Source organism: Mustelus asterias, chromosome 9 (assembly GCF_964213995.1).
Source record: "Mustelus asterias chromosome 9, sMusAst1.hap1.1, whole genome shotgun sequence".
Classification (NCBI taxonomy): domain Eukaryota; kingdom Metazoa; phylum Chordata; class Chondrichthyes; order Carcharhiniformes; family Triakidae; genus Mustelus; species Mustelus asterias.
Window position 1 is genome coordinate 52,570,128 of NC_135809.1, and position 25,947 is coordinate 52,596,074.

General features: G+C 43.8%; 1 protein-coding gene across 2 annotated transcripts in view; it reads left to right on the forward strand.

Moving 5' to 3' along the window:
- The window catches only part of LOC144498690 (A disintegrin and metalloproteinase with thrombospondin motifs 20-like), a 417,617-nt gene that overhangs the window by 165,627 nt on the left and 226,043 nt on the right, over positions 1-25,947 (forward strand). For both annotated transcript variants that reach the window (XM_078220194.1, XM_078220195.1), the window contains exons 9-11: positions 7,802-7,948; positions 12,796-12,937; positions 18,107-18,211. In XM_078220194.1, coding sequence (XP_078076320.1) covers positions 7,802-7,948; positions 12,796-12,937; positions 18,107-18,211 — 394 coding nt within the window. The remainder of the gene's footprint in view (positions 1-7,801; positions 7,949-12,795; positions 12,938-18,106; positions 18,212-25,947) is intronic.

Here is a 25,947-nt window from a genome sequence, read left to right on the forward strand (position 1 = left end):
TAATTGGGGAGGTGAATATGTAATCCCTGTGTCAGAGCTTTTTCATATTTATTAATGTGGTGCGTTTCTTAACAAAAGGTCACTTGGGTTCTTTTGTAACTATTATTTCCTCTGATTCATCTGCAAAAGCCTGAGTGACTGATCTATTCTCACATCCCTGCCAGGGGAGAAAAGCCTTTTCCTTATGTAATCTCTGTTCATAAGCTTCAGAACATTCTGGTGTCTTTGCACTATGCTCTTTCCAAGGTGCAGTGCACCGAACTGTTCACTGTACTCCAGATGTGGTCCAACCAAAGCTTTGTCCAGCTGCGTATTCCTTCCCATTATATTCTAGTCTTTTAGTTATTGAGGCTAACATGTCATTAGCCTTTTTGATTATTTTTCTGTTGTTTAACCTGGTAACCACCTTTTTTGCAATTATTAAATCATTCTGGACTGTTCCTAACTTTTCATTATTTAAATTTAGCCTGGATGTATCATTTGCGTTTCCAAACCTCCAACTTACCTGCATTGAAATTCATCTGCCCCAGAATTGCCATCAATCTTGTGTGGATTTGTGTGTAGATATATGGCTCACTTTTGCATTGTCTAAGTCATTGATTAATAGGGGTGCCAATTAAGATTGGACATACTGGGTGGTATTTTACAACCTCGCTTGGGTGAGGCTCGTAAAATCCCGCCCGAGGCCAACAGAGAATTCCCTTCTGCGAGCCCCTCCCACCCCGATTCTGGGGCTGGGCATGGCGGTATAATTCCGGCCATTGTGGGAGATGTAGGCAAAAGAGACATCATGGAAAGCCATCACTGCAGTGAGAGAATTGAATTTCTTTACTCCCTCAATTTTTCATCCACCCCACCATCTTGGCTTCCCTTGGCTGCTCTCCCAGATTCTGTTTCTTTTAGATTTATTTCTCTTTTTAGTTTCTCCCTTTTCTCTCCCCCTCAGGGACTTTTAATTCTTTCATTGTGGGTTCCAACTTGAGTTAATCCTGCATCAAGACAACATTAACACTGAACTGACTGACTAATATCACATCAAGTTTTACAACAACTGCAACTGATGTTATGTTGAACTTCAAAAAAGTACCCCATCTACTGTCCCAATTCAGTGAAATGAATAATTAAATCAGTGCCTTTAACTGGCAGATAGATGATCAGCATGGATACTGAAAACTCCATCTATCTTTCTCACCTTCAACTGATCTACTTGAACTGAGATGTGTTTGAAATGGCAATATTGAACTGTTTTAATCTCACGCCGGCATTTATGGCACAAACTGCCAGAGCCGCGCTCCACTCAGCAGAACCCGGTAATGTTCGGTGTATGAACCAAGTTCACAGCGCAACAGCGGCTCAAAACTGTGGCTCTGTTGTGTCAGCCTGGCCTGCAGGCTCTGTCTCTATTGCTGAGTGCACTCAGCCATGTTTACTGATCTGAAATTTAACCAAATCAAATGAGGTGAATTATATCATGGCGGAACTGTGTGCTGTTCCCCAAGAGGAAGTAGAGAAGCAGTCCCATCTACCTGAAGTTATGTTTATGTCATCAATTTGTTCATCCTTTTCCTGGTGACAGGTGCAAGGAGGGATAAGAGTGCCTTTTAAAATTTCTCAGATCATCCAGGAGACTCCCGGTCATTCTGTGACTGTTGGCAACCCTGTAATTCAGTGACTATTTAAGGCCTAAACACTGATCATTGTGAAATCTGACTAGTCACACCCTTCCAATGTACCAATTATCCGTACTCTGTCTTCTAATGCTGAACCAGTCTCCGAACTGAGTCTTTAATTGCATGAGCTTTAATTTTAACTAGCAGTCTGTTATGGAGAACCTTATTAAATGTCTCTGGAAGTCAATATAAATCACTTCTTTAGGCATTCCTCTATCTACTACTTTAGTTCTACTTTTGAGTTCTGATGAAGGGTCACGGACCTGAATCGTTAACTCTTGTTTCTCCCTGTAGATGTTGCCCGACCTGTTGAGTATTTCCAACATTTTCTGCTTTTAAAGTTTATTTATTAGTGTCACCAGTAGGTTCACATTAATACTGCAATGAAGTTACTGTGAAAATCCCCTCGTCACCACACTCCGGCACCTGTTCGGGTACACTGAGGGAGAATTTAATATGGCCAATGCAGCTAACCAGGATATCTTTCAGATTGTGGGAGGAAACCGGAGCATCCGGAGGAAACTCATGCAGACACTAGGAGAACGTGCAGACTTGGCCACCAAGCCGGGAATCAAACCTGGGTCCACGGCACAAAAAGTTGGTTTGTAGGTGCAGCTGGTAATTAAGAAGGCAAATGGAATTTTGTCCTTCGATGCGAGAGGGATGGAGGTTAGAAACAGGGAGGATATGTTGCAGCTGTATAAGGTGCTGGTGAGGCCACACCTGGAGTACTGTGTACAGTTTTGGTCTCCTTATTTGAGAAAGGATATATTGGTAGTGGAGGGGGTGCAGAAGAGATTCACTAGGTTGATTCCAGAGTTGAGAGTGTTGGCTTATGAGGAAAGACTGAGTGGACTGGGACTACACTCACTGGAATTCAGAAGAATGAGGGGAGAGCTTATAGAAACATACAAGATTATGAAGGGAATAGATAAGATAGAAGCAGGGAGGTTGTTTCCACTGGCAGGTGAAACTAGAATTAGGGGGCATGGCCTCAAAATAAGGGGGAGCAGATTTAAGACTGAGTTGAGGAGGAACTTCTTCACCCAAAGGGTTGTGAATCTGTGGAATTCCCTGCCCAGTGAAACAGTTGAGGCTACCTCATTGAATGTTTGTAAGGCAAGGATAAATACATTTTTGAACTGTAAAAGAATGAAAGGTTATGGTGAGCGGGCGGGTAAGTGGAGCTGAGTCCACGAAAAGATCAGCCATGATCTTATTGAATGGCGGAGCAGGCTCGAGGGGCCAGATGGCCTATTCCTGCTCCTAGTGCTTATGTAAGCACGAACCACTGTGCCACCGTGCTGCCCCAACTTCGGATTTCTAGCATCTGCATGTTTTGTTTTTGTATTATAGTTTTTTTGAAAAATTCAGTTAGCTTTGTTAGGTATGACTGACAGCCTCTCTCCCCTCAGCTGAAATATTGGGCAAAGTGCTTTTATGAATATTTATCTTCTGCATCAATCTTCCCTGAAACCTCAATAGATGAGAGCTGTCTCGTAACTCTTGGGTCTCCACTTATTGAATAAACTATTGTACAGACTTTTATTTGGGCCCTTGTTCTCTTCTTTATTTCCTTTTCTGATCTTGAAGAATGCTCTTTGTGGGGTGCTTTTCTGATATGAAATCGTTCCCAAAGGGTTTGTAACATGTTGAGGCAGTGCTAATTTCCACAGCAGCTGTACACCACCCACACAGTATCATAACATTTCTCAACAGTTGCATGAGAAAAGGAGTTTCTCTGTAAAATACACCATGGGCATCTTATGTTCCATTCAGATGGAGTGGTGGTCCTCTTACATTTAATGGTTAAAGAGGAGAGACAAAACTTGCATTTATGTAGCGCCTTTCATGGCATTAGGGCATCCTAAATCTCTTTGCAGCCAATTAAATATTTTTGAGGTATAGTTACCGTTGCAACACAATGCTAGTTAAAGATATTGAAATTTCCCATCACTTCCTAAGTGAGTAATGTCCCTGCCTCTGAGCCAGAAACTCTGGGTTCAAGTCCCACTCCAGGACTTGCTGGTCAAGGAAAGTGCATTCATAACGTGTCCAAACAGGGCTAGTGTCAATGTGTAAATCTTTCCAACAATTGGCAGAAAGTCAGAGAGGGAGAGATTCCTGGTCAGCAGTGCGATGGAAAGAAAATTGGAGCCTGTGCCATCACTATTCATAGCTCTGGGATGCAACATGTAGGTTGTCATGGCAACTCTGGAGGGAGGCGGGATGGTGGTTAGGGGTGCTGGCTGCAGCTGGATGGATGGATGGTTGGTGTGGATCAGGTTGGTACTAACAGCACATGGTTCGATCCCCGTTTTGGCTGGGATAGATCGTAGATCCAGGCCCTCCCTCCTTGACGACCCCACAGATGAGGCCATTGTCAGACCTGCCGCTGGGCAGAGAACTGAAGAAGGTCCCTTAGAATCATAGAATACCTACAGTGGAGATCTATCGAGTCTGCACTGACAACAATCCTGCCTAGGCCCTATCCCCGTGACCCCACATATTTGCCCCACTAATCCCTCTAACCCCCAGGACACTAAGGGGCAATTTAGCATGGCCAATGCACCTAACTCGCACATCTTTGGACTGTGGGAGGAAACAGGAGCACATGGAGGAAACCCACACAGACACGCAAAGAACGTGCAAACTCCACACAGACAGTGACCCAAGTCGGGAATCGAACCTGTGACCCTGGAGCTGTGAGGCAGCAGTGCTAACCACCATGCCACCGTGCCTTCCTAAACATAAATTCAACAGCGAGTTTGAATCAAAGTGTGACAGTTTTCTGATTGTTCCATTCAAAGATGAAGCACTGGAGAGTGGACCACTCATAATTGCAGTTGGCGTGTAGATCCTAGACAAAAAAATAAACTTGACTGCAGTTTATTCATTCATTCTGTGTAGTTACAAGGTATGGTCCTTGTCTTAAATATGAATTACGGCTTCCTCCCAAATTGTGGCAGAAGCCATACCAATGTTGTCATTACTGGATTACACCCAAGCATCCTCCTAATCTTGTTGGAATGTCCCAGAACCTAAAGTCAGCATAAGTCAGTGGAAATAAGCATGGGATATTGAGACACACAGAATCCACACTAGAATATTTAATACTTAAAATGTATGTTTCAACTTGTTAAACCATTATTCACCACAGATCATCGGAAATAAGAGCAGGAATGGGCCATTCAGCCCATCGAGTCTGCTCCGTCATTCAAAAAGATCATGACACTTCTCCGTTGAAAGATAAGAAGACTATGCATGAAAATACTGACCAACAGTTCGAATACAACTAATCCTCAACTACCTGATTCTGGTTTCCTTTTGGTTAAAACTAAGATCATGGACTGTAGCAACCGAATGTTTACACGACCCGTGTGTTCTTTGATCACAAAAGGAGGACTAGTTCCACAATCCCACTCTCAATGGAGAGCTGTACTCAGTTAGAATAGAAGCAGAAACTGCTGGAAACACTCGGGTCTGGCAGCATTTGTGGAGAAATAGGGCTAACGTTTTTAAGTCCAATATGACTGTTTTTCGGAGCTCAAATGTTCTCATATGGAGAGGTGTTTGGAGAATCTTGGCTATGGTAACAGTTCTGTCTCGAGCCCAACGATCCTATGAGTGTGCTGCGGAATCACGAAATCAGCCATGGAGCTGGTCTGTTGGGAAAACTAAAGGTATTGTCAAGGGCAGTTAGGGGTGGGGAACAAATACTTTGCCAGTGATGGTCAAATCCCATAATAAAATTGTGGCCAGAATTCAGGCTCCAACTAAAAGCTGGCAAGTACCACTCCGGATACACAGCCGGGTTTTCAGACAGATTTTCCGGCCCTTCACGGGCATCGCCCCCCCGCCCCCCCCTCTCCCCACCTTCACGGGCATCGCCCCTCCCACCCTCCCCACCTTCACGGGCATCGCCCCTCCCACCCTCCCCACCTTCACAGGCATCGCCCCTTCCCCCCCTCCCCACCTTCACAGGCATCGCCCCTCCCCCCCTCCCCACCTTCACGGGCATCGCCCCTCCCCCCTCCCCACCTTCACAGACATCAGGCATCACCCCTCCCCCCTCCTGCCTTCACAGGCATCACCCCTCCCCGCCTTCGCAGGCATTGCCCTCTCCTGAGCTTAGCACTGCCAGGGACAGTGCCAGCTCACTGAGCAGCCAAGTCCATCACCACACAAGGGCTAAATCCCTGTGCGCTCCCGGTGTGGTCATCAGGATTGGTTTCCATTTTTGAAAACGACTAGTGATTGGCGCTAATGTGACATCACAACAGCTGGGTGGGAAGATACAATGAGGATGAAGTGGAGTTAAGCTCTATAGTTATATTCAAATTTATTTTAAAAGATGCTAATAGAGCTTGTGCCCTCCCTGAACATGGATTGGATCATCGGAGAGGATTGGGGAAGATACCAAACTGAACTCTCACCAGCGTAAATTACTGATCTCTCACGAGATTTAGCTGCCATTATAGGATTTGCACCCATGCTCAGCGGAGCCATTAGATTGCAGTGTATCTCTGTCTCAGCAGCTATTCTGTGGCAAACCACCCCGTAACTGGTAACTTGCTAACTGGTACATAAAATGAGCCTCATTGAACTGGTCAGCTATTCTGATCTGAACTGTCAAACAGTCAAAATTGGCATGGTGCACAGTGATTAGCACTGCTAAGGACCCTAGTTCAATTCTGGCCTTGGGTCACTGTCGATGTGGAATTTGCACATTCTCCCCGTGTCTGTGTGGGTTTCCTCTGGGTGCTCTGGTTTCCTCCCACAGTCCAACGATGTGCGGGTTAGGTTAATTGGCCATGCTAAATTGACCCTAGTGTCAGGGGGATTAGCAGGGTAAATATGTGGGGTTACGGGAATAAGGCCTGGGTGGGATTGTGATCAGTGCAGACTTGATAGGCCGAATGGCCTCCTTCTGCACTATAGGGGTTCTATGATTCTTTAAAGATTGATTTTACGGAGCTGGGTGGCGTTCTGGCAGTTCATCTTCAAAATGTCAAAATTCTTGGCCATTAAACCATCCTGTACCTCCACTCAGGTGGATGGCATTCTTTATTAAAGAAGGGAGTTCACTGGTGTCCTGGGTAAGGTGCTCTTTCAGAGAATTGGTGCTAATTTGATGGGCTGAATGGCCTCCTTCTGCACTGTAGTGATTCTGTGTTAATCTAACCTAACTCATAAAATGGGAAAATTCAGATTGGATCATTTGCTCTTGTTACAAACTGCTTGATTTTTATTTTCAATTTACATAATGGGCAATAAAAGCATGCAGGTTGTTCGTATAAAACTTACTCTTTCCCAGCTAGTGTATCGCATGATGAATTCAGTTAAAATTGACCCCAATCTACTTCACAATATACCTCTTTCATTTACATTTTTCTACACATTCCAAAGTCTTGCCATCTAGCATTCATATGTCAGGCTGTAGTGCAAAAGACGCACAGGCCTGAATTTTCTGGATAGCAGGGTCTCCCGTTCGCCATCTGCAGAGTCAGTAGGGGAACACATCCCAGCCAACTCCGAGTGCACCGTGGCATCAAGTGGCTGCAGGTGGGTCTTCCCCACCTTGGAAACCTGCCAGTCAATCTGATTGGCCACTTAATTTGGGCAAAGTAGGCTTTCTGTCCGAGGCCTTGCCCACCCCAGTGTTGCATCGCTGCATTGTCGGGGTGGGTGGAAATCTGGAGGGAATCCCATTCCTTCCATTTCATGCTTCCCCCTGCCCCCCACCTCAAAATGTTCCTCCATGTATAAACTAATTGCACCAGAGTTTGGGACCAGGCAGGTGAACGCTTCTCTCGCCTTGGTTCTGTTGGTAACACGCTTGCTGTGAATCAAAGAATTCAACATTTATAGCAATTGCACTTTGTGGGGTGCAAACTGACAAATATCATAAGCTGAAGCAATATCTCACCTGACTTATGAGTAACAACTTTTATATCTATAATAATGAATACTTAAGTCATTAAAAAAACTTGTTGAACCATTGCAAGTAAATTCCTTATGCCTACTCTCCTCTGCTTGCAGTTTGGTACATGTTGATCATTTTTCCAACTGTTATGTTTTCATGGTTTATGTTTGTATTGATGTCCAGTAAATCACCGTTTACATTTTAGGTTCAACATGCCACATGATGATAGCTTCAAATGCAAAGAGGCTGGAGTCAAACACCAGTACCACGTGATGGCTCCAACCTTGAACTACCACACGAGCCCATGGACCTGGTCAAGGTGCAGCCGCAAGTATATCACCGACTTTCTAGAGTATGTTTGTTTCAGTTACTCTCTTCAATCTAATATTCCTGTGCGCTGCAATGATACCTACCACATGAGGTGCAGTTTGAGATAGACCTGAGGGAGTGAAGCTTATTTAACTGTTTGTAGTCAGTGTAATCTGCCAAGTGCCTCTGAAGTTGTCACACACATTTACCACTGATGCCTTTTATCTTGACAAAATGATCTCTTTGCCTTTGCATATTTTTCCTGAGAAGGAAGTCTCGTAGGCAACCACAGCAGTGGATTTTGGTTGCTATGAAGCCAAGTGGTGACCACTGGCCGCCCTAAAAAGCCTCTTTTCAAGATGGGAAATGTCACTTATAATTAGATTTTCCCCAGACTTGACCCTTTGATCTTTTCCTCCTGGGCTCTGTTGATTGTGAACCCTTCATAAAAGCTGCTCTTGTTGATGAGGGAAACTTAAGCATCACTTCATTCCTCGGTAGGTCGATGCTAAGTTCTTTTGGAACACTGAATATGGAAGAGCTGAGTAACGATTAAAGTACAACAGAATTGCATGCAAAGAAAACATTGATGTTTGCCTGTTCAATGACGGTCTTGTATCTCGGCTTTTCCCCAAATTATAACAGGGCAATGCACTGACTGCAGGCAAAAGGAAGAAGGGAAGGTGACCCTGTTGTCAGGCTTCCAGCATTGTTATTGTGAAGTGATTGTAAGATTGTGCATCGTTTAAGCCCAGGGTTGATGGCGCTTTGATGAATATCCACCTCCTTTTCTCTCTTGGGAATGAGATAACTTCTAATCATCACTTTTTCGCTATGGTCTGGCCAATTTCAGGAACTCTGGGCAACATGGCATTGCACAATATGCTCCAGCATATTGAGCCATCACGCTCAATATCTTTTTTTAAAAAACAAAATTCTCTTTTACCTGCTAAATTTCCCAAGTTAAAAATGTGTTACTTTTCTCCATTGTTCACCCGAAAATCTGTATGTGCCATGTCCTTTCTGGCTCTTTGGCCAAGTCTCCATTTCCCACCTGTGTCAGTATCGGTGGCCTGTTTGTCCGTGAGGTGCAGTGTTGCCGAACCTGACATTTCTTTGTGCCTTGAGATCAGCGCACACGTTCTTTACAACCGGGATCGGTGAATATCAATCAAAAGTAGGAAACTTCAATCCATTTCCCTTCCCCAGCTCAGGAAGATTAGTAGCACCTTGGCGGAGATCAACTGACTCAGCAGTGCGATTAAACTAGAGACATTTGATTTCCTATGGCTTAGTGTTACACAAAGTTCTCTTTTTAGCCTTCTAGGCAATTGGGGATTGTTTTCCTAAATATTTCCTTATTAACTCTGTTCTACACTGCTGCATGTAAATAAGAATCAGAAAGCTATGAATGCAAATGGATCAAAATGTGAACCAATAAAATGATTGCGATAAGGAAACCAGTGCATATTCTGTACAGGAAGGAGCTTCAAACAATTTGGGTTGTTTTTGAATCTTTGCATTTTTATCATGAAGGATATTGTGAAATAATAATGTCAGCCATACTGTCTACCCTGATGAGAACCAATAGTTTTACCACTCAATTGAACAGGCGCTCTCCCGCATGGAGAGCAGAGACAAAATGGAAGATACTTCAAGGCACCATCTACAATGCCACACTCTTAACATATGGGAAATAAAGTGGACTCTCAACATATGGGAAGCAAGAGTGAAAAGGTGTTGACTGATTCAAGGCTAACATCGCATTGATGGATCCCATCAAATGAAGCCAAATGGTCAGTCCTCATTAATTACAAGAGAGATCCAAGCGAGAAAACTCTGGAATGCCTCTCCAAGTCCAACAAACTGCTAGGTGATGCACTACTGGTTACAACTCTGCCAGAATATCCTGATGTCCACAGGGGCAATCGAGGGCCTGTATGAAGGGATCAAAAAGGCAACAGGTTCACAGCAAAGAACAAAGTTCCATTGAAAACAAAGGTAAGGGAGGTCATCACTGACTGCGTTGGATAGTTGGAGAGGTGGTGGAACATTATCTTGGGTTGTACTCTCGGGAGAACACTGTCACCGAGGAAGCCTGTCTTGGCAGAACTGGATAGGACACCGCAGTGGAAGAGGAGCTAAGCAAAGTTGGGTAATATAAAGTCACCATAGTCCCAAATGACCATAGGATGCTTTCCCATTTTTTTGCGGGGGGAGTGGGGGGAGCATGCTGACTGGTGGTGATTTTAACCTGAGGATCACCATACCTCAAGGTTGAGAAGGCAGGCTTTCATGAATAATGTCAGCCTGTATGCAAATTGAACCCATGCTATTGGCTTTGCTCTGCATCACGACAAGCCGTCCAGCCAACTAAGCTATTGACTCACTTGTCATGGACAAAGTTCCAGATGCTGATGCTATACCGCCTAAACTCATCAAGCCCAGGAGGAGACCAGCACTCCTGCAGCATCTACATGATCATCTTGTGATTCTGCTTCAGGGAGGGGCAATGCCCAAGGAAATGCATGATCCAAAAATAGTGATCCTGTACAGGAACAATAGTGACCGCAGCGATTGCAGCAACTACCGAAGCGTCTCCCTGCCCATGGGTAAAGTATTTTCCCACATTGCCCTACAGGTCCTGGCTGAACACATCTTACCTGAATCCCAGCGTGGTTTCAGAACTGGAATATCTACAACTGACATGATCTTCTCAGCCAGACAGCTGTAAAAGAAATGTGCTGAACAATGGAGACCACTATACAGCCTTCATCAATCTCACCAAAGCATTCGATCATGTGAGCAGGGATGGTCTATTTAATCTGCTGGGGAAAATTGGCTGCCCACCAAAGCTGCTCAATTCCATCTCCTCTTTCCATTAGAACACGATGGGTCAGCTATGACAGGGCAACTTCGGGACCCTTTGAGATCCGTGGGATAAAACAGGGTTGTGTTCTGGCACTGATGCACTATGGCATATTCGTTTCCTTATTGCTGTCATATTCCTACAGATGATGTGTACTTCCAAAGAGAAAAGATATAGAATTCTGATAACAGAATCAAGCATTGATAAGGAGTTGCATTAACCACAATGTGAATCCCATATCTTCATCAGACAGTTGGCTACTTACTGAGATGGAGGAGGTTATTTAGACCAAAGAGTGGAAACAGCTATGCTGTGCTAATAAGAATCATCAGTTTGAAAGTCTGGATTTAGCATGCAATTTTCAGTTGAATGGTTGATTATCGTGATTTTAACTTGCCTGCAGGCACTAGCCAGGAACCTGCAGATTTAGCAGGCAAATCCAGATGATTGTGGAGCAGTGTGCATTTCCACTGAAAATGTGGAATACTTTGATTGGGATGTAGGGGCATTGTTTTTAAAAGGCTCAGGAACCGAGGGTAAAAGCAAACAGGTTGCAGGATATGGCACAGGGGATCCTGATGGAGGAGGTCCGTAGGTGAAGAGATATCCTGTACTCTGAGGGGGAAAGAGCTGGTGCTGTGCTGCGTTGCCCATGTCTCACCCCCCCCACCACCCACCCCCACCGCCGACAATCCTCCTCCAAACGAAGGGGGCCCTGAACAGTATAGCCATGGTCAAATGTACTTTTTCTCCCAGGTCTCCCCCAATAAGGTGTTGAATAAAATAGCAAGATGCATTTTCAGTGAAATCCTGAAAGAATTTGTGGAAATTTGTTCTTCAAATTGATGAAGTGTTGGTAAAATCTTGATGAAGGTTTCCACAAAGTCTCTGTGTTTCAGAAATTCACCCGTAGCTTTGGCAGCAATGACCATCAAATGCCGAGTATCCCTTTAAGTGTCGAGTATTCCTTTAAATCGTGCTCCAAAGTGACATCAACACCATGTTCGGCCCCAAACAGCGGGTCAGAGTTGGGAGACCGTGTTAGTTGGAATGCTAGCCACCAAAATGCTGCTGCAGCCTCTTTAATGAATGTTGGTAAGCATTGTAAGCTGTTTAACATGCCTCTGGGCTGGCGGCACCTAGTGCTGGCTTCAACACAGCTTAAAACCCCAACTTGGCCACTTCTTACCTCTTTAGTGCCTAATGTGTTCATCAAAAGAAATCTCTCCTGCTGCATTTACATGTCTCAGGCTGGGTCTGTATGGTTCAGCTGTCTGCTGGTAATGAAAGTGTGGTCAAGTGCCTAAAACACCAAAACCCTTGACTTCCACCACCTAGCACAAGGACAGCGGCTGCATGGGCACATCATCACCTTCTGTCATGATCCCCCGGAACTCCTTCCCTGAAAAGCACAGTGAGAGAATTTTCACCATATCGACTGATCGATTAGTCAGAAAGAAGTGTCACCAAAACCTTCTCGAGGGCAATAAAAAGTTGGTCTTGCCAGCAATACTGATATCACCAAATTAAATATTTTCTAAAAATCTGATGCTTTGCAGTGGCTGTCATCCTGCTTAGAATCCTAATTGATTTTGTCTTTTTTTTATTGAAATGAAAGCTCTTGAAAGCAAAATCTTAATGATTGCAATAGCTTGCACAGCAGGATATACTTCTGCAGATGTTAACATGAGTTACAAGGTGCTTTTAAATTCAGATGAGCATCTCTTTCTGACATTTGGCTTGCAGGTTTAGCACGGATCAGCTAGCAATTGGTATTTTAAATTGGACTCCCCAATCTGGGCAGCACGTGATTTATTGTATTACTAAGTGTTAAGGCATTTCTGTCCTCCAGTCGTCAAAGGGGATGTACGTGAAGAAAGTGAGCTGCATTGGGAAGAAAACGCAGGAGCGTGGTGTGAACTGCTTGTCCAGTACTTTTCTCTTTCCCCCACCTATATGTCTGACAAATAGTAATGATTTTTGACTGTAAAAGCTGACAGACTTTTCCTGTATATTTCCAGCACTGGGTATGGGGAATGCCTGCTTGATGAACCAGTAACAAGGAGCTATGACCTTCCAGCCCAGTTACCCGGTCAAATTTATGATGCGAATAAACAATGTGAATTAATGTTTGGCACTGGATCACAAATCTGTCCCTACATGGTGAGTTACTTCATAACCTTTCACCTAGTGGAAGTGTGAATATTTTATGCACTGGGTAAAAAGAGGGGAGAAATCATATCTCAATGCCATGCAGGACTGTGCAGCACAGTGAGAGGTGGCACTGTGTGAATGGATATTCCTCCATGGAGTCTTGGCATTTCTTTATGGATTAATATTGCTTCCAGTGGGAGCAGTTATACTGGGCCACACATGCAGGAACTCTAGAGCTATTTTTATTAGCCAATTAATACATGTACAGTTTCTCACAGAAAAGATATTAAAACAATTGCGACCAAATGAATTAATGCAAACACAAATCTCACAAGATTAAACTTTGATTATATCATTACACCCATTGCTGTTCTTAGTGCTTTGAGGGATGATCAATACCCTTGACCACTGCAGTGCCACCTGTGATCTTAACAGAAATGTAATGCGTACAATCTTATCCACTGCATCTTTATTATTTGTTTCTTCACGTTTTCTCATCACTTCCCCCACTCGATGTACTTACTCTCCCAAAGCAGATGCCCAATCGAAAAAAGAATCTGAGAATTTATCATACAAAGTTTGAGTTTATTTTTGATTGGCTGTTTAGGTGATGCCAATCATGAAAAGCTTGGCTTCTGTGTTAACAGACAATCCAGTCTCAGAGAGCATTGAAGTCAGGCCCTGACCTAACCTCACCAAGCAGATATATATTCTATTGATACGTTCACTTTGCAACAGAGATCATGCTTTGTAATTTGGACCAGGGCTCGTTGCTGATTTCTCCTTTCCTCTGCCTCACCTTTTCCTTTTGCCATAGCTGCGCAGCTGCTGAGGCCAATTGTAGTTCCCTAGTTGCTGTATATCAAGAATGTATAACAAACTAACCTTGTAAAAGCTGTCCAGCCTATCCCCTCAATCTCCAACGTGATCATCCCTGATCCCTGCGATTACCAACCCCCATCTTACCCGGCTTCACCATGATCACTGACCTCTCTAACCGCACTCCATATTCACTCTTCAGCAATCTCTACCACACACCTTCCCATCCCACTAAGCCAAGCTACGAGCTGCAACCTTACCCTCCAACAGGTAGCCAAATCTGCCAATCAAACTGGCTGCTGGATGGAGACCCTGGAAAAATAATTTCAAGCATGCCTTGGAGATAAAACTCCACGGCATTGGGAGAAACACGTGCTTGCGACCAGAACTTCTTCCACTCTGAAATGACACTGCAGCAACTATCAAGGCCAATGTTACTGTTAGACGCATTCCTACTGCAAAAATGGGTCAAAGAGCTATCATCGACTCTGGTTTCCCTCAGTCCTTACCCAAAAAAGCTATTTTGCTATGCTGCCCAATGAATGGTTTTCCTGCAGGAGTAATTAAGCTATTTCGCATTTTTGTTTAACATCACGGGTGCTAAACAATTGGCCTTAGGGTCAGTACAAGCCTTGGAAAGAACAAATATGGAGGCCAAACCACAAACAGCAGCTTCAATGCATTCACCCAAATCAAAAACTGAAATGTGATCTAATTGAGATCACTGTGAACCACGCTTTTGCAGATGTTTCTTTTCGGAACCAATTGCTAAATTTAAAAAAAAATTCTGGCAATTTTGCAAACTATTATGAAAAGTTTGTGCTCAAATTTCTATCTGGAGGGGTCTGGACCCAGCTGCTGTCTGCTGGCACATGCAGTGGTGCTGTGAGATATGGTATCCATGCTGTTAAAACAATGGGTTTGATGATGGCTTAAAGTAATTAAGGTACTCCAGCCATACATCCCACATGTTAGTGATTTTAAATTGTTTTTTGCTGTGGCTCTGATGGTACTTGTGTGTTATTAAAGTAACCTCCGGTGGGTGATATCTTAAATTAAAACAAAAACAGTGATATTTTCAGAACCTGGCACTTACCGCAGTGATGGTGCTAATCCACTACATTAGTGATGGGTTATCATCAGCAGGGTAACAAATTAAGCCTCCTTTTCCCTTTCAAATTGACGTGAGAGATTCATAGAATCACAGAATCCCTACAGTGCAGAAAGAGGCCATTCAGTCCATCGAACCTCTACTGATTCTCTGACACAGCATCTTATTCAGCTCCCCCCCCCATCCCTGTAACCTCATGCATTTACCTAACGTACACATCTTGGGACACTAAGAGGCAATTCAGCATAGCCAATCCACCTAACCTGTACATCATTGGACTGTGGGAGGAAACCGGAGCACCCGGAGGAAACCCATTCAACAGTCACTTAAGGCCGGAATTGAACCCAGGTCCCTGGTGCTGAGAGACAGTCATGCTAACCACTGTGTCACCGTGCCACCCACGATTGTGTGGCATTATTCAAGAATGGATGTTCTCCGTGAATATCTGGCTGTTATTTCCCCAGATAAAATATTGGCCAGGATTCTCCCAAAAAGGTTTTAAGTGCTGAATTTGCGTAAAAACTGGAATAACTCCTGTTGGTTCTTTTAGCGGGACTTTCAAAATGAATCTCTCCCACACTGTGCGTCAGAGTGCCTCAGGGAGATTCACGCTGAAAATCTAGGGGCATGGCCTATTCCCACTGGAGAGGCCGGCAGCATCGTGCTGAGTGGGCTACTGCGCAAGTGCTGATCTGTCAGAGCAGAGATCAGCGCATGCGCAGTAGCCCTCACTGCCAGCCACTTGATCGCTGGCAGCTCCGCAACCGTCCCATCGCTGGCCCTCTGATCCCCCCAGTCCCTCAATCACTTGCCTCCTGGACGTCTCCGGACCAGCTCCCACCGACCCCCATCTGGCAGACACCCCCCCCCCCCCCCCATCCCCCCACCTCACCCCGATGTCCAGCCCCAATCAACCCCCTTCCTCCCTCTGCCACTCTAACTGCAGAGTGGCAGCGGGACCTCCCACCCCTACTGATCAGCCCTCCCTAAAAAGCCCCGTTCCCCTCTGGCCCTTTCCCCATGGCACTGCTTGATGTCCAGTGGGCAGTGCCCAGAGGGCACCTCCCCTTGCCCCGACCTCCTAGGGGGTCTCCATGGCCTCTCTTCACTCCAGCAGGGTCGGGCCACCTGTTCCCCGTTAGTGGGGAGTTGTTGTAAACCTTCCCTTGAGTACAACACTCCTGGCAGAGGCGGGGAGAGGTTAGCGGGCTTGGAGACTTCAGTCCCGGGCCTGTTAATGGCATTAAACTACAGATTTAAATATGGAAATCAGCTCTGGGCTGATTTCCGGCGTGGAGCTGACGATGCCAGGAATCCTGGTCCCAGAGAGGGATGGAGGCCACGGCGCCCAGCGGGGAACCACTAAACGGCCTCCATTTATGTTTCCCGGCCTGCTGCACTGCTACAGCAGCAGAGCAGGCTGGGAGAATCGCCCCCACATTTGTTAATTTGTGAGATCTTGCTGAGCCCAAATTGTTGTTACTTTTCCCTACATTAGAACAGAGATTAGGTAGGTGTGCTTCATTGACTGTAAAGCAACTTGTGATGCCATGAGGTGCTTTAAGATGCTTAACAAGTGAAAATTCTTTGCTTATTTTGCCAGCTCCTGAAGATGCTCTTCAATGGTTCCCAACCTTTTTTACATCATGACACACCTTTGTAGTATTAAAAAAATGAGGCACATCTTCTATTTTCTCCAACAGAACTGCCCTCTACCAAAGGCCTTTTATCACTAAAACCTCCTAAAACACGCCAAGCCACCATTTAGTAACATTTTCAGCAGATAAGTTTGCAATAAAAGCCTTATCACCATTTGCATGTCAAATACAATATTGGAGCTTATTTCTCCTTTTCTTAATTTTATTGGTTCTTGTTTCTTATCCCTGTCGTCTTCCCTTACTGGGAATTTTGTTTTATTTTTGCTTCTCTCTGTCGTCTCTCCTGTTCTTTTTTTTTAAGCCTCTCCCTGTCTCCCTCGCTCCTTCCAGGCTTTTCCACTTTTTTAATGTATTCGTGCAGACACAACTCCGTAGTCGGCATCTCCAATTCCCAAAGAAGCTGGGACCTCCTGTTAATGCATCGAGCAGGAAAGGGCTGCACATGCGTGGTTTGGAATGTACTATGTTGGTAATCTGTGCATGTGCCAGCTGGGAAAGGGCCACGTGTGTGCAGTTCTGCACATGTGTCTGACCAATGTAAAAAAAATCCGAATTGGGTTGTGCGGCCCATTCCCAGCCTGCGCATGTGTGGGAGGCCCGAGGTTCACGGAGAGTTGGAGATGCTGACCAGGAGCTGAAAACGAAGATTAGATTTAGTTTATTTACATTAATGTTAATCAATTTTAATCTTATTTGTGGGGCCTTCATAATACACCAATCGGGAACCTCTATTCTATGTATTACTGTAAGAGTTTTAACAACACCAGGTTAAAGTCCAACAGGTTTATTTGGTAGCAAATACCATTAGCTTCCGGAGCGCTGCTCCTTCGTCAGACGGAGTGGAAAAGCAGTGACATTTCCACTCCATCTGAGGAAGGAGCAGCGCTCCGAAAGCTAATGGTATTTGCTACCAAATAAACCTGTTAGACTTTAACCTGGTGTTGTTAAAACTCTTACTGTGTTCACCCCAGTCCAACGCCGGCATCTCCACATCATGACTATGTATTACTGCCATATCTTGACGCTGCTGCTCGTTACTTAAACAAATTGCTCAAAGTTTTGTTTTGAACTGTTTTCCCTCGAGCTTTTGAAAGAACAAGTAGAAAAAAAACAAATTAAAGTTCCAAGTACAGAAGATAAAGTACTGTGAATGCTGGAAACCTGAGATAGAGGCAGAAAATGCCATTATACTCAGCAGGTCAGGCAGCATCTGTGGAGAAGGAATCGGGGTAAAGTTTGAGACTGACAACATTTGGTCCAAAATTTCAAAGTGCTGTACATGTATCATGCCAGATTGAAGGACAAGAGTGATATGGAACTTGTCATGGGAAGTTCTGATGACATTTTTAAACTGAGCATTAATTTTCCATATGCCACAGCTAAGTATAACTTTGGAAAAAAAGCGTAGTTCAAAGCCCTTGAACTCTTGTTCTCTCCAACCTTTGTACCTTCTAAGAATTGTGCATTCAATCCAGTTTATGTTTTCAATTAGCTTAAAAATAAGGGCAATGAATTAGCATGAAATATCCTTGTGCTATTAAAAATAAGTGGTGAGTTGCCACATGACAGACAAACTCATTCTCCACACAGAAACAATGTAAACGACTGTGGTGCACAAGTGTGGAAGGAGTACACAGAGGCTGCCGGACACAGCACATGCCACTGGCTGATGGGACTGACTGTGGCCATGGAATGGTAAGCTCTGGAATGTTCTAAAGGAGAGGGATGTCTGTTGATGTATTTTTATATCTGACACCTGGGTTCGAGAGAGACTGATGTCTGTGATCTGCTGTTACACTGCGGCAAAAATTTTAAATCCCAATTTTTGATTAGGTCACTGATGCAAATTGACATAAGATTCATTTACACTCTCGGGTGTAGCTGAGAGCGAGAGACTGAAGAGTCCCTTTATCGGCAGCACTAAGAACATAAGAACATAAGAAATAGGAGCAGGAGTAGGCCATCTAGCCCCTCGAGCCTGCCCCGCCATTCAATAAGATCATGGCTGATCTGAAGTGGATCAGTTCCACTTACCTGCCTGATCCCCATAACCCCTAATTCCCTTACTGATCAGGAATCCATCTATTCGTGATTTAAACATATTCAACGAGGTAGCCTCCACCACTTCAGTAGGCAGAGAATTCCAGAGATTCACCACCCTCAGAGAGAAAAAGTTCTTCCTCAACTCTGTCCTAAACTGACCCCCCTTTATTTTGAGGCTTTGCCCTCTCGTTCTAGCTTCCTTTCTAAGTGGAAAGAATCTCTCCATCTCTACCCTATCCAGTGTATCTAAGATACACTGTCAGTGTATCTAAGGATTCTCCATCTGGTTTAGATGTGTCTCTGTTAGACATGATATATCTGATCATAGTGCTTGATGTACTAAATTTATTAAGTCAAAGGCAACATGTTTTTGGGGAGAATTTTCCCATTGCACCCGCCACGGGAATCATAGTGGGTGAGGGGCAGACCATGGAAAGGTCCGTTGACTTTGGGTGGGATTTTTCGCTTTTGGAGCCAGAAAACCCTACCCTTTATGTCACTTTTAAATTCATTTTATGGGATGTGGGCATCGCTAGCTAGGCCTGTCTTGGTTCCCCTTGAGAAGGTAGTGGTGAGCTGCCTTCTTGAATCACTGGAGTCCATGTGATGTATGTACACCCACAGTGCTGTTAGGGAGGGAGTTCTAGGATTTTGACCCAGCGACAGGTGAAGGAACAGCGATATATTTCCAAGTCATGCAAATGCTTTTTGACTGGCCAGGTAAGGAGACAATTTGTGTTGACAAAATATATTACTTATGCAAAAAGTAGTATATAGCCAGTGGTGTTGTGATTAAACAGTGATGAGAGGTTTTGTCACCAGGAAATCAATTGAGGGTAAATGAAAAGCCGTTTGATTTCACAGGGTTGACTTCTTGCTCAGCTGGGTTGCATGTGCAGGTGTAGTTTAGGTCATGTGGTTAAGTAATTAAGTTAGTGGGCTGTGCATGTGTTTTGGGTCCAATTCACCTGGTGCTCATTTCAAACCCCGGATCCAGGTGTGTGCAGGAAGATTTAAATTCATATCTGGTCATTTCCCTGCAGTTGTGCTTTCTATGCCATTTAAACCTGCTTTTGAATAAGTGGGGGCAGAATGTTTGAATTCTCAAAACAAAATGGATTTTGTAATTTATTTTAGTCTATTATGACACAGAAACTTTTAAGCGTTGTGTTTAAATGATACATTTTCACATTCTTTCTGAAATTTTTAATAATGTATATTTTGTGACATTTTCTTTCCATCACTATAAGCCTGTTACTGAACAAGTAATGTTTAATAATTTTTCCGAAGGTTGTTCTCCAGTTCCAATTCTCTTCCCACACCTAGTGGTGCACTAATATCTCTTTCCATAGACATTATGGAACAGGTTGCTAGTATGTTGCCAGGGGTTTGTAGCTTGAGGGGCGTCACTCTCCATCTAGCATGGCTGACCAGGAGAGTCTCCCGCTCTTACTGCCAGCCATTGGTGTGTTTGGAAGAATTTGCAGGTTGACCCTCCACCTGTTTGACCGCGTTATGAACACGCCTTCCTTGGCCATCAAGTCCTAGGGCGGGACTTGAACCTGGAACTTCTGGCTCAGAGGCAGGGCCACTATCCACTGGGTCACAAGACCTCCCAAAGCTTTTTCTAATGCTTGACAATTTTGTCAAAGCAACAGCAGATTACCACATGGTGTTATTTTTGTCGGAGCCAATGACGGTGCTCCTTGTCTGTCCTTCAGGGCCTCTATTAACTGTGCTAGCTGTCTTACACGGCCGACAGTGACAGTGCTGCCATCTGTAGGGCTCACACTCAACAGTGCTGCTGCCCATCCTACAGGGCCCACAGTCACAATGTTGCTGTATGTCTAGCTGTGACTGTAAAACTCTGAGGTACAGAGGGATCTAGGTGTCATGGTACATGGATCACAAAAACTAATATGTAAGTGCAGTAAATGATAAAGGAGGCAAATGGAAATTTGTTATTTATTGCAAGGGGAATGGAATACAAAAGTAGGGATGTTTTATAAGGGTGGGCCTTGTGAGTCCACATGGGTATAGTTTCAGTCTCAGGAGAATGAGAGGAATCTTGATGAAATATATAAGATCCTGAAGGGACTTGATAGGGTAGATACTGTGAGGATATTTCCACTTGTGGGAGAGACTAAAACTAGAGGGCACAGTGTAAAAATATGAGCTCTCCCTTTTCAGTTGAAATTTTTTTTTCTGAGGGTTGTTAGTGTGTGGAATTCTCTTCCCAAGAGAGCAGTGGAGGCTGATTTATTGAAAATATTTTCAAGGCTGAGTCAACAGATTTTCGATAGACAAGGGAGTTGAGGATTATGGGGGACATATGGCGAAGTGGAATTGAGACCACAATCCGATCAGCCATGATTTTATTGAAGGGCCGAATGACCTACACCTGCTCCCAAGTCTTGTTCCTATGACCTATATTTATTCCAGTGTTCCTTAGTTCCTATGTCTGTCCTACAGGGCCCGCAGTCACAGTGCTGCTGTCTATCCTACAGTAACAGTGTTGATTTTCTGTCATGAATGCGTACAGTGACAGAAAAAGGTACTCCGGTGAGGAACTGCACATTCTGGGCAGCCACCCAGACCATTTAAGGATATACAGTTGTTGCAGTAAACTTCAAACTCTATCAGTTCATTGCGATCACCAACCAAAATAGTTGCTACAACTGATGAGCCGGAGGAACATATACAAGCATTTTTAAAAACTAAAATTCAACGTCAAATGGATCTGTAAATGTCAAGTGAAATTTCGAACTTAAATTTCGGGGGCAAAATAAATAAAATGCATAGACAATTAAGAGAAGCTTCTTCATCAGAGTCATCACTAAATGTCAGTTAAAGGAACACTTTTGTTTGGTTCGGTTAGCTTTAATGTCTTTGTAAGGTGTATTGTCCCTGGACTGGCAATCCAGAGACCCAGGGGTAATCTCTGAGGACCTGGGTTCGAATCCCACCATCCCAGATGTTGAAATTTGAATTTGTTAAAAATCCGGAATTAATGATCACCATTGTCGATTGTTGTAAAATCCCATCTGGTTCATGAGTGTCCCGTTAGGGAAGGAAATCTGTCATCCTTACCTGGTCTGGCCTACATGTGAGCTCCAGAGCCACAGCAATGTGGTTGATTCTTAACGCCTCTCTGAAATGGCTGAGCAAGCCACTCAGTTCAAGGGCAATTAGGGATGGACAATAAATGCCGGCCTCGCCAGTGATGCCCACATCCCAGGAATGAATTTTTTAAAATGTCAATTTAGAAGCATTTCGCCTGTGAATCTCTACATTCTCTGGAGATTGACCATGTTAGGGTGAAAAGAATTGGAAAGAAGGCTGCTCCCAATGGCGACCATTTCAGTTCAGATCAGCAACATTGCTAATTTTCAATGTGATATCAGCAGTTTGGTACTGAATACTCAAATCGCTTTTGCTTCTGGAACAGTGAGGAGATCGAACAGAAACATCTATCTGCAAAACAATTTGGAAACATCGTTTGGTGTTTTTCACATGAACACAAGTCACAAGAAAGGATGGGATCCTTTCAGGACTGGGCATATTTAATAATTCATCTGCTTCAGCCATTGAATGGCTGACCTGTTCTGACTAGGGTGTCACTGGACTGGCTGAGTTAGCCGATCTGACCTAACCTGACCTGCAGCAGTGCTGGGGTGCTGCAACTGGACTCACAATCTGTAGCTGGAAGTCCAGATTCCCAAATGCTCTCTGTTGGAAATATTTATGGGTACCAGATGGTTTGAGTTATAAGGGGAGGATGGATAGACTGGGACTTTTTTCCCTGGAACGTAGGTGACTTTGGGGTAATCTTATAGAGATCTATAAAATAATGAGGGGATAGATCAGTTAGATAGTCAACATCTTTTCCCAAAGGTAGGGGAGTCTAAAATTAGAGGGCATAGGTTTAAGGTGAGAAGGGAGAGATACAATAGTGTCCAGAGGAGTAATTTTTTCACACACAGGATGGTGAGTGTCTGGAACGAGCTGCCAGAGGTAGTAGTAGAGGCGGCTACAATTTTGTCTTTTGAAAAACATTTAGAAAGTTACATGGGTAAGATGGGTATAGAGGGATATGGCCCAAACGCGGGCAATTGGGACTAGCTTAGTGGTTTTAAAAAAAAGGGCGACATGGACAAGTTGGGCCAAAAGGCCTGTTTCCATGCTATCAACTTCTATGACTCTATTTGTGGGCAATGTGCAACAGCAGTTTGCATTTATATAGTGCCTTTCATGGAGTAAAACATCCCAGTGCACATCACAAGCATTGTCAGACAAAATTTACCACCAAACCACATAAGGTATTGGTACTGGCGGCCAAGTGCTTGGTTAAAGAATGAGAAGGAGATAGTGTTTTATGGACGGAATTCCAGAGTTTAGGGTCTGGACAGCTGAAACTATGTTAGTCAATTGCTGGGTTCAGGAAATCCTAGATGGACGAAAATGGAGTTCTTGGAGGGTATGTGCTGGAGGAACTGATAGAGATTGAGATTCTAACACTCAATGCATTTAAGTGAAATGGAGAAGGTTGGTGGAAAGGAAAAGAAAAGAACCTTTATGTTGTTTCGCAAACACCATTGCAGATTTCGTTTCCATTTCTAATCACGCGACAGAGAATTCAATAGTTCCTTTAAAAAAACTGCACTGCTGTCTTATTGTCTGAGATAATGGGGCATTGTTTGAAATGTTAGGAAACAACAGCCAATAATAACCTGCAAAGTCCAAATGCCACTCAAGTCAATACAGACTGGGACAGATATGCTGGAACTCTCAAAGCTCAGAGACGGGTTGGAACAGCGTCAGTTGTAACAGCGTGAAAAAGTGGCGACAGGCTTTCTTCTGTTCCAGCTCTGTGACCACCAGGAAAGCATGTCAACAAGCATGGAGATGCCTGGAAGATGAAAATAAACCACAAAGCTTAAATATTTCTCTAGAGTGGCCTTCAAAAGCTTAGAGAAACAAACAGCTCTCCTCGTAAACTAAAATTGTTAACTTTTCCAACTATTGATGGGTTGATGTTTCTCTTATCTTTCTCCTTTGAGGTATGATGTGAATAATGAATAGTGTGTATGTTACTGCCTCATCTCAGTGCAGGATTCTCTAATGTAGACAAGTTCAGTTAACACTGCTTTATTTATTGTTTGTCAAGGTGTGCATCTTTGATGTACATTATTCCTTAGTTTACAGATAATACCTGGCTACTTTATTCTTTTCAGACGTTGTTTGCTAATCTTTAGGTAATTCAATTAGCAACAAGTTCTAGTTTCCCATTGGAAGGGTCACTGGCCCATTATAAGAAGTTTTGGGCTGAGAAAGGGATAACGTATTTTCACATGTGCAAGTAAAAAGGCATTTATCCACCACGACCTCTCATCCCTCACTCCTTTTTTAATGCCTAACACTTGAGGACAACAACTGAGATAAGTATCTACATAGAGCTCCAAGATGCAAAGGGATCTGGGCATCCTGGTGCATGAATCCCAAAACGTTAGTATGAAATTACAACAATAATTGGGAATTCTAATAGGATGTTATTGTTTATTGCAAGAGGAATTGAATATAAAAGTAGGGAGATTGTGCTTCACTTATACAAGGCATTGGTGAGACCACATCTGGAGTACTGTTGATCTCCTCAGTTAAGGGAACGAGGTAAAATGAATTGTTAGCAATTCAGAGAATGCTTACTAGACTAATATCTGGAATGGGTGGATTGTCTTTTGAGGAAAGGTTGGGCAGGCTAGATTTGTATCCGCTGGAATTTAGAAGGATAAGAGGCGACTTGATTGAAACATAGAGGAGGCTTGATAGGGTGGATGTGGAGAGGATGTTTCTTCTTTTCAGAGAATCTAGAACTAAGGGTTGCAGTTTAAAAATAAGGGCTTAACCATTTAAGACAGAGATGGGGAAAGTGTTTTTCTCTGAGAGTAATGAATCTCTGGAACACTCTTTCTCAAAAAGGTAATGGAAGCAGAGTCCTTGAATATTTTTAAGACAGAGCTAGGTAGATTCTTGATTAACGAGAGGATGAAAAATTATCAGGACTAGGCAGGAATGTGGGATTGAGGTTGCAATCCGATCAGCCATGACCTTATTGAATGGCGGAGCAGGCTCGAGGGGTCGAGTGGTCTACTCCTGCTGCTAATTCATATGTTCGCATTCAAAACCTTAGTCAAACTGAAGCATCATTGGAAATTATGGACTGTATATTTTACATGGGGGTGATCAAGGCAGAGTTTGTGTACTATAAATGGTTCTTTTATTCATGTAGACACCAGAGCAGAAACATTTTCTCACTAAGCTGTTTAAAGATTTGGGTGATGCAGATGTAAATACTTGGATTTTATGGTTGGCATTGATAGAACCATAGAAAATTACAGCTCAGAAACAGGCCTTTTGGCCCTTCTTGTCTGTGCCGAACCATTTTATGCCTAGTCCCACTGACCTGCACTTGGACCATATCCTTCCACACCCCTCTCATCCATGAACCCGTCCAAGTTTTTCTTAAATGTTAAAAGCGTTTACCACTTTATCCGGCAGCTCATTCCACACTCCCACCACTCTCTGCATGAAGAAGCCCCCCCTAATATTCCCTTTAAACTTTTCTCCTTTCACCCTTAACCCATGCCCTCTGGTTTTTTTCTCCCCTAGCCTCAGCGGAAAAAGCCTGCTTGCATTCACTCTATCTATACCCATCAAAATCTTATACACCTCTATCAAATCTCCCCTCAATCTTCTACGCTCCAGGGAATAAAGTCCCAACCTATTCAATCTCTCTCTGTAACTCAGCTTCTCAAGTCCCGGCAACATCCTTGTGAACCTTCTCTGCACTCCTTCAATCTTATTTACATCCTTCCTGTAACTAGGCGACCAAAACTGTACACAATACTCCAAATTCGGCCTCACCAATGCCTTATATAACCTTACCATAACACTCCAACTTTTATACTCGATACTCCGATTTATAAAGGCCAATGTACCAAAGGCACTCTTTACGACCCTATCCACCTGTAACGTCACTTTTAGGGAATTCTGTACCTGTATTCCCAGATCCCTCTGTTCAACTGCACTCTTCAGAGTCCTACCATTTACCCTGTACGTTCTTCTTTGGTTTGTCCTTCCAAAGTGCAATATCTCACACTTGTCTGCGTTAAATTCCATTTGCCATTTTTCAGCCCATTTTTCTAGTTGGTCCAAATCCCTCTGCAAGCTTTGAAAACCTTCCTCACTGTCCACTACACCTCCAATCTTTGTATCATCAGCAAACTTGCTGATCCAATTTACCACATTATCATCCAGATCATTGATATAGATGACAAACAACAATGGACCCAACACTGATCCCTGCGGCACACCACTAGTCACAGGCCTCC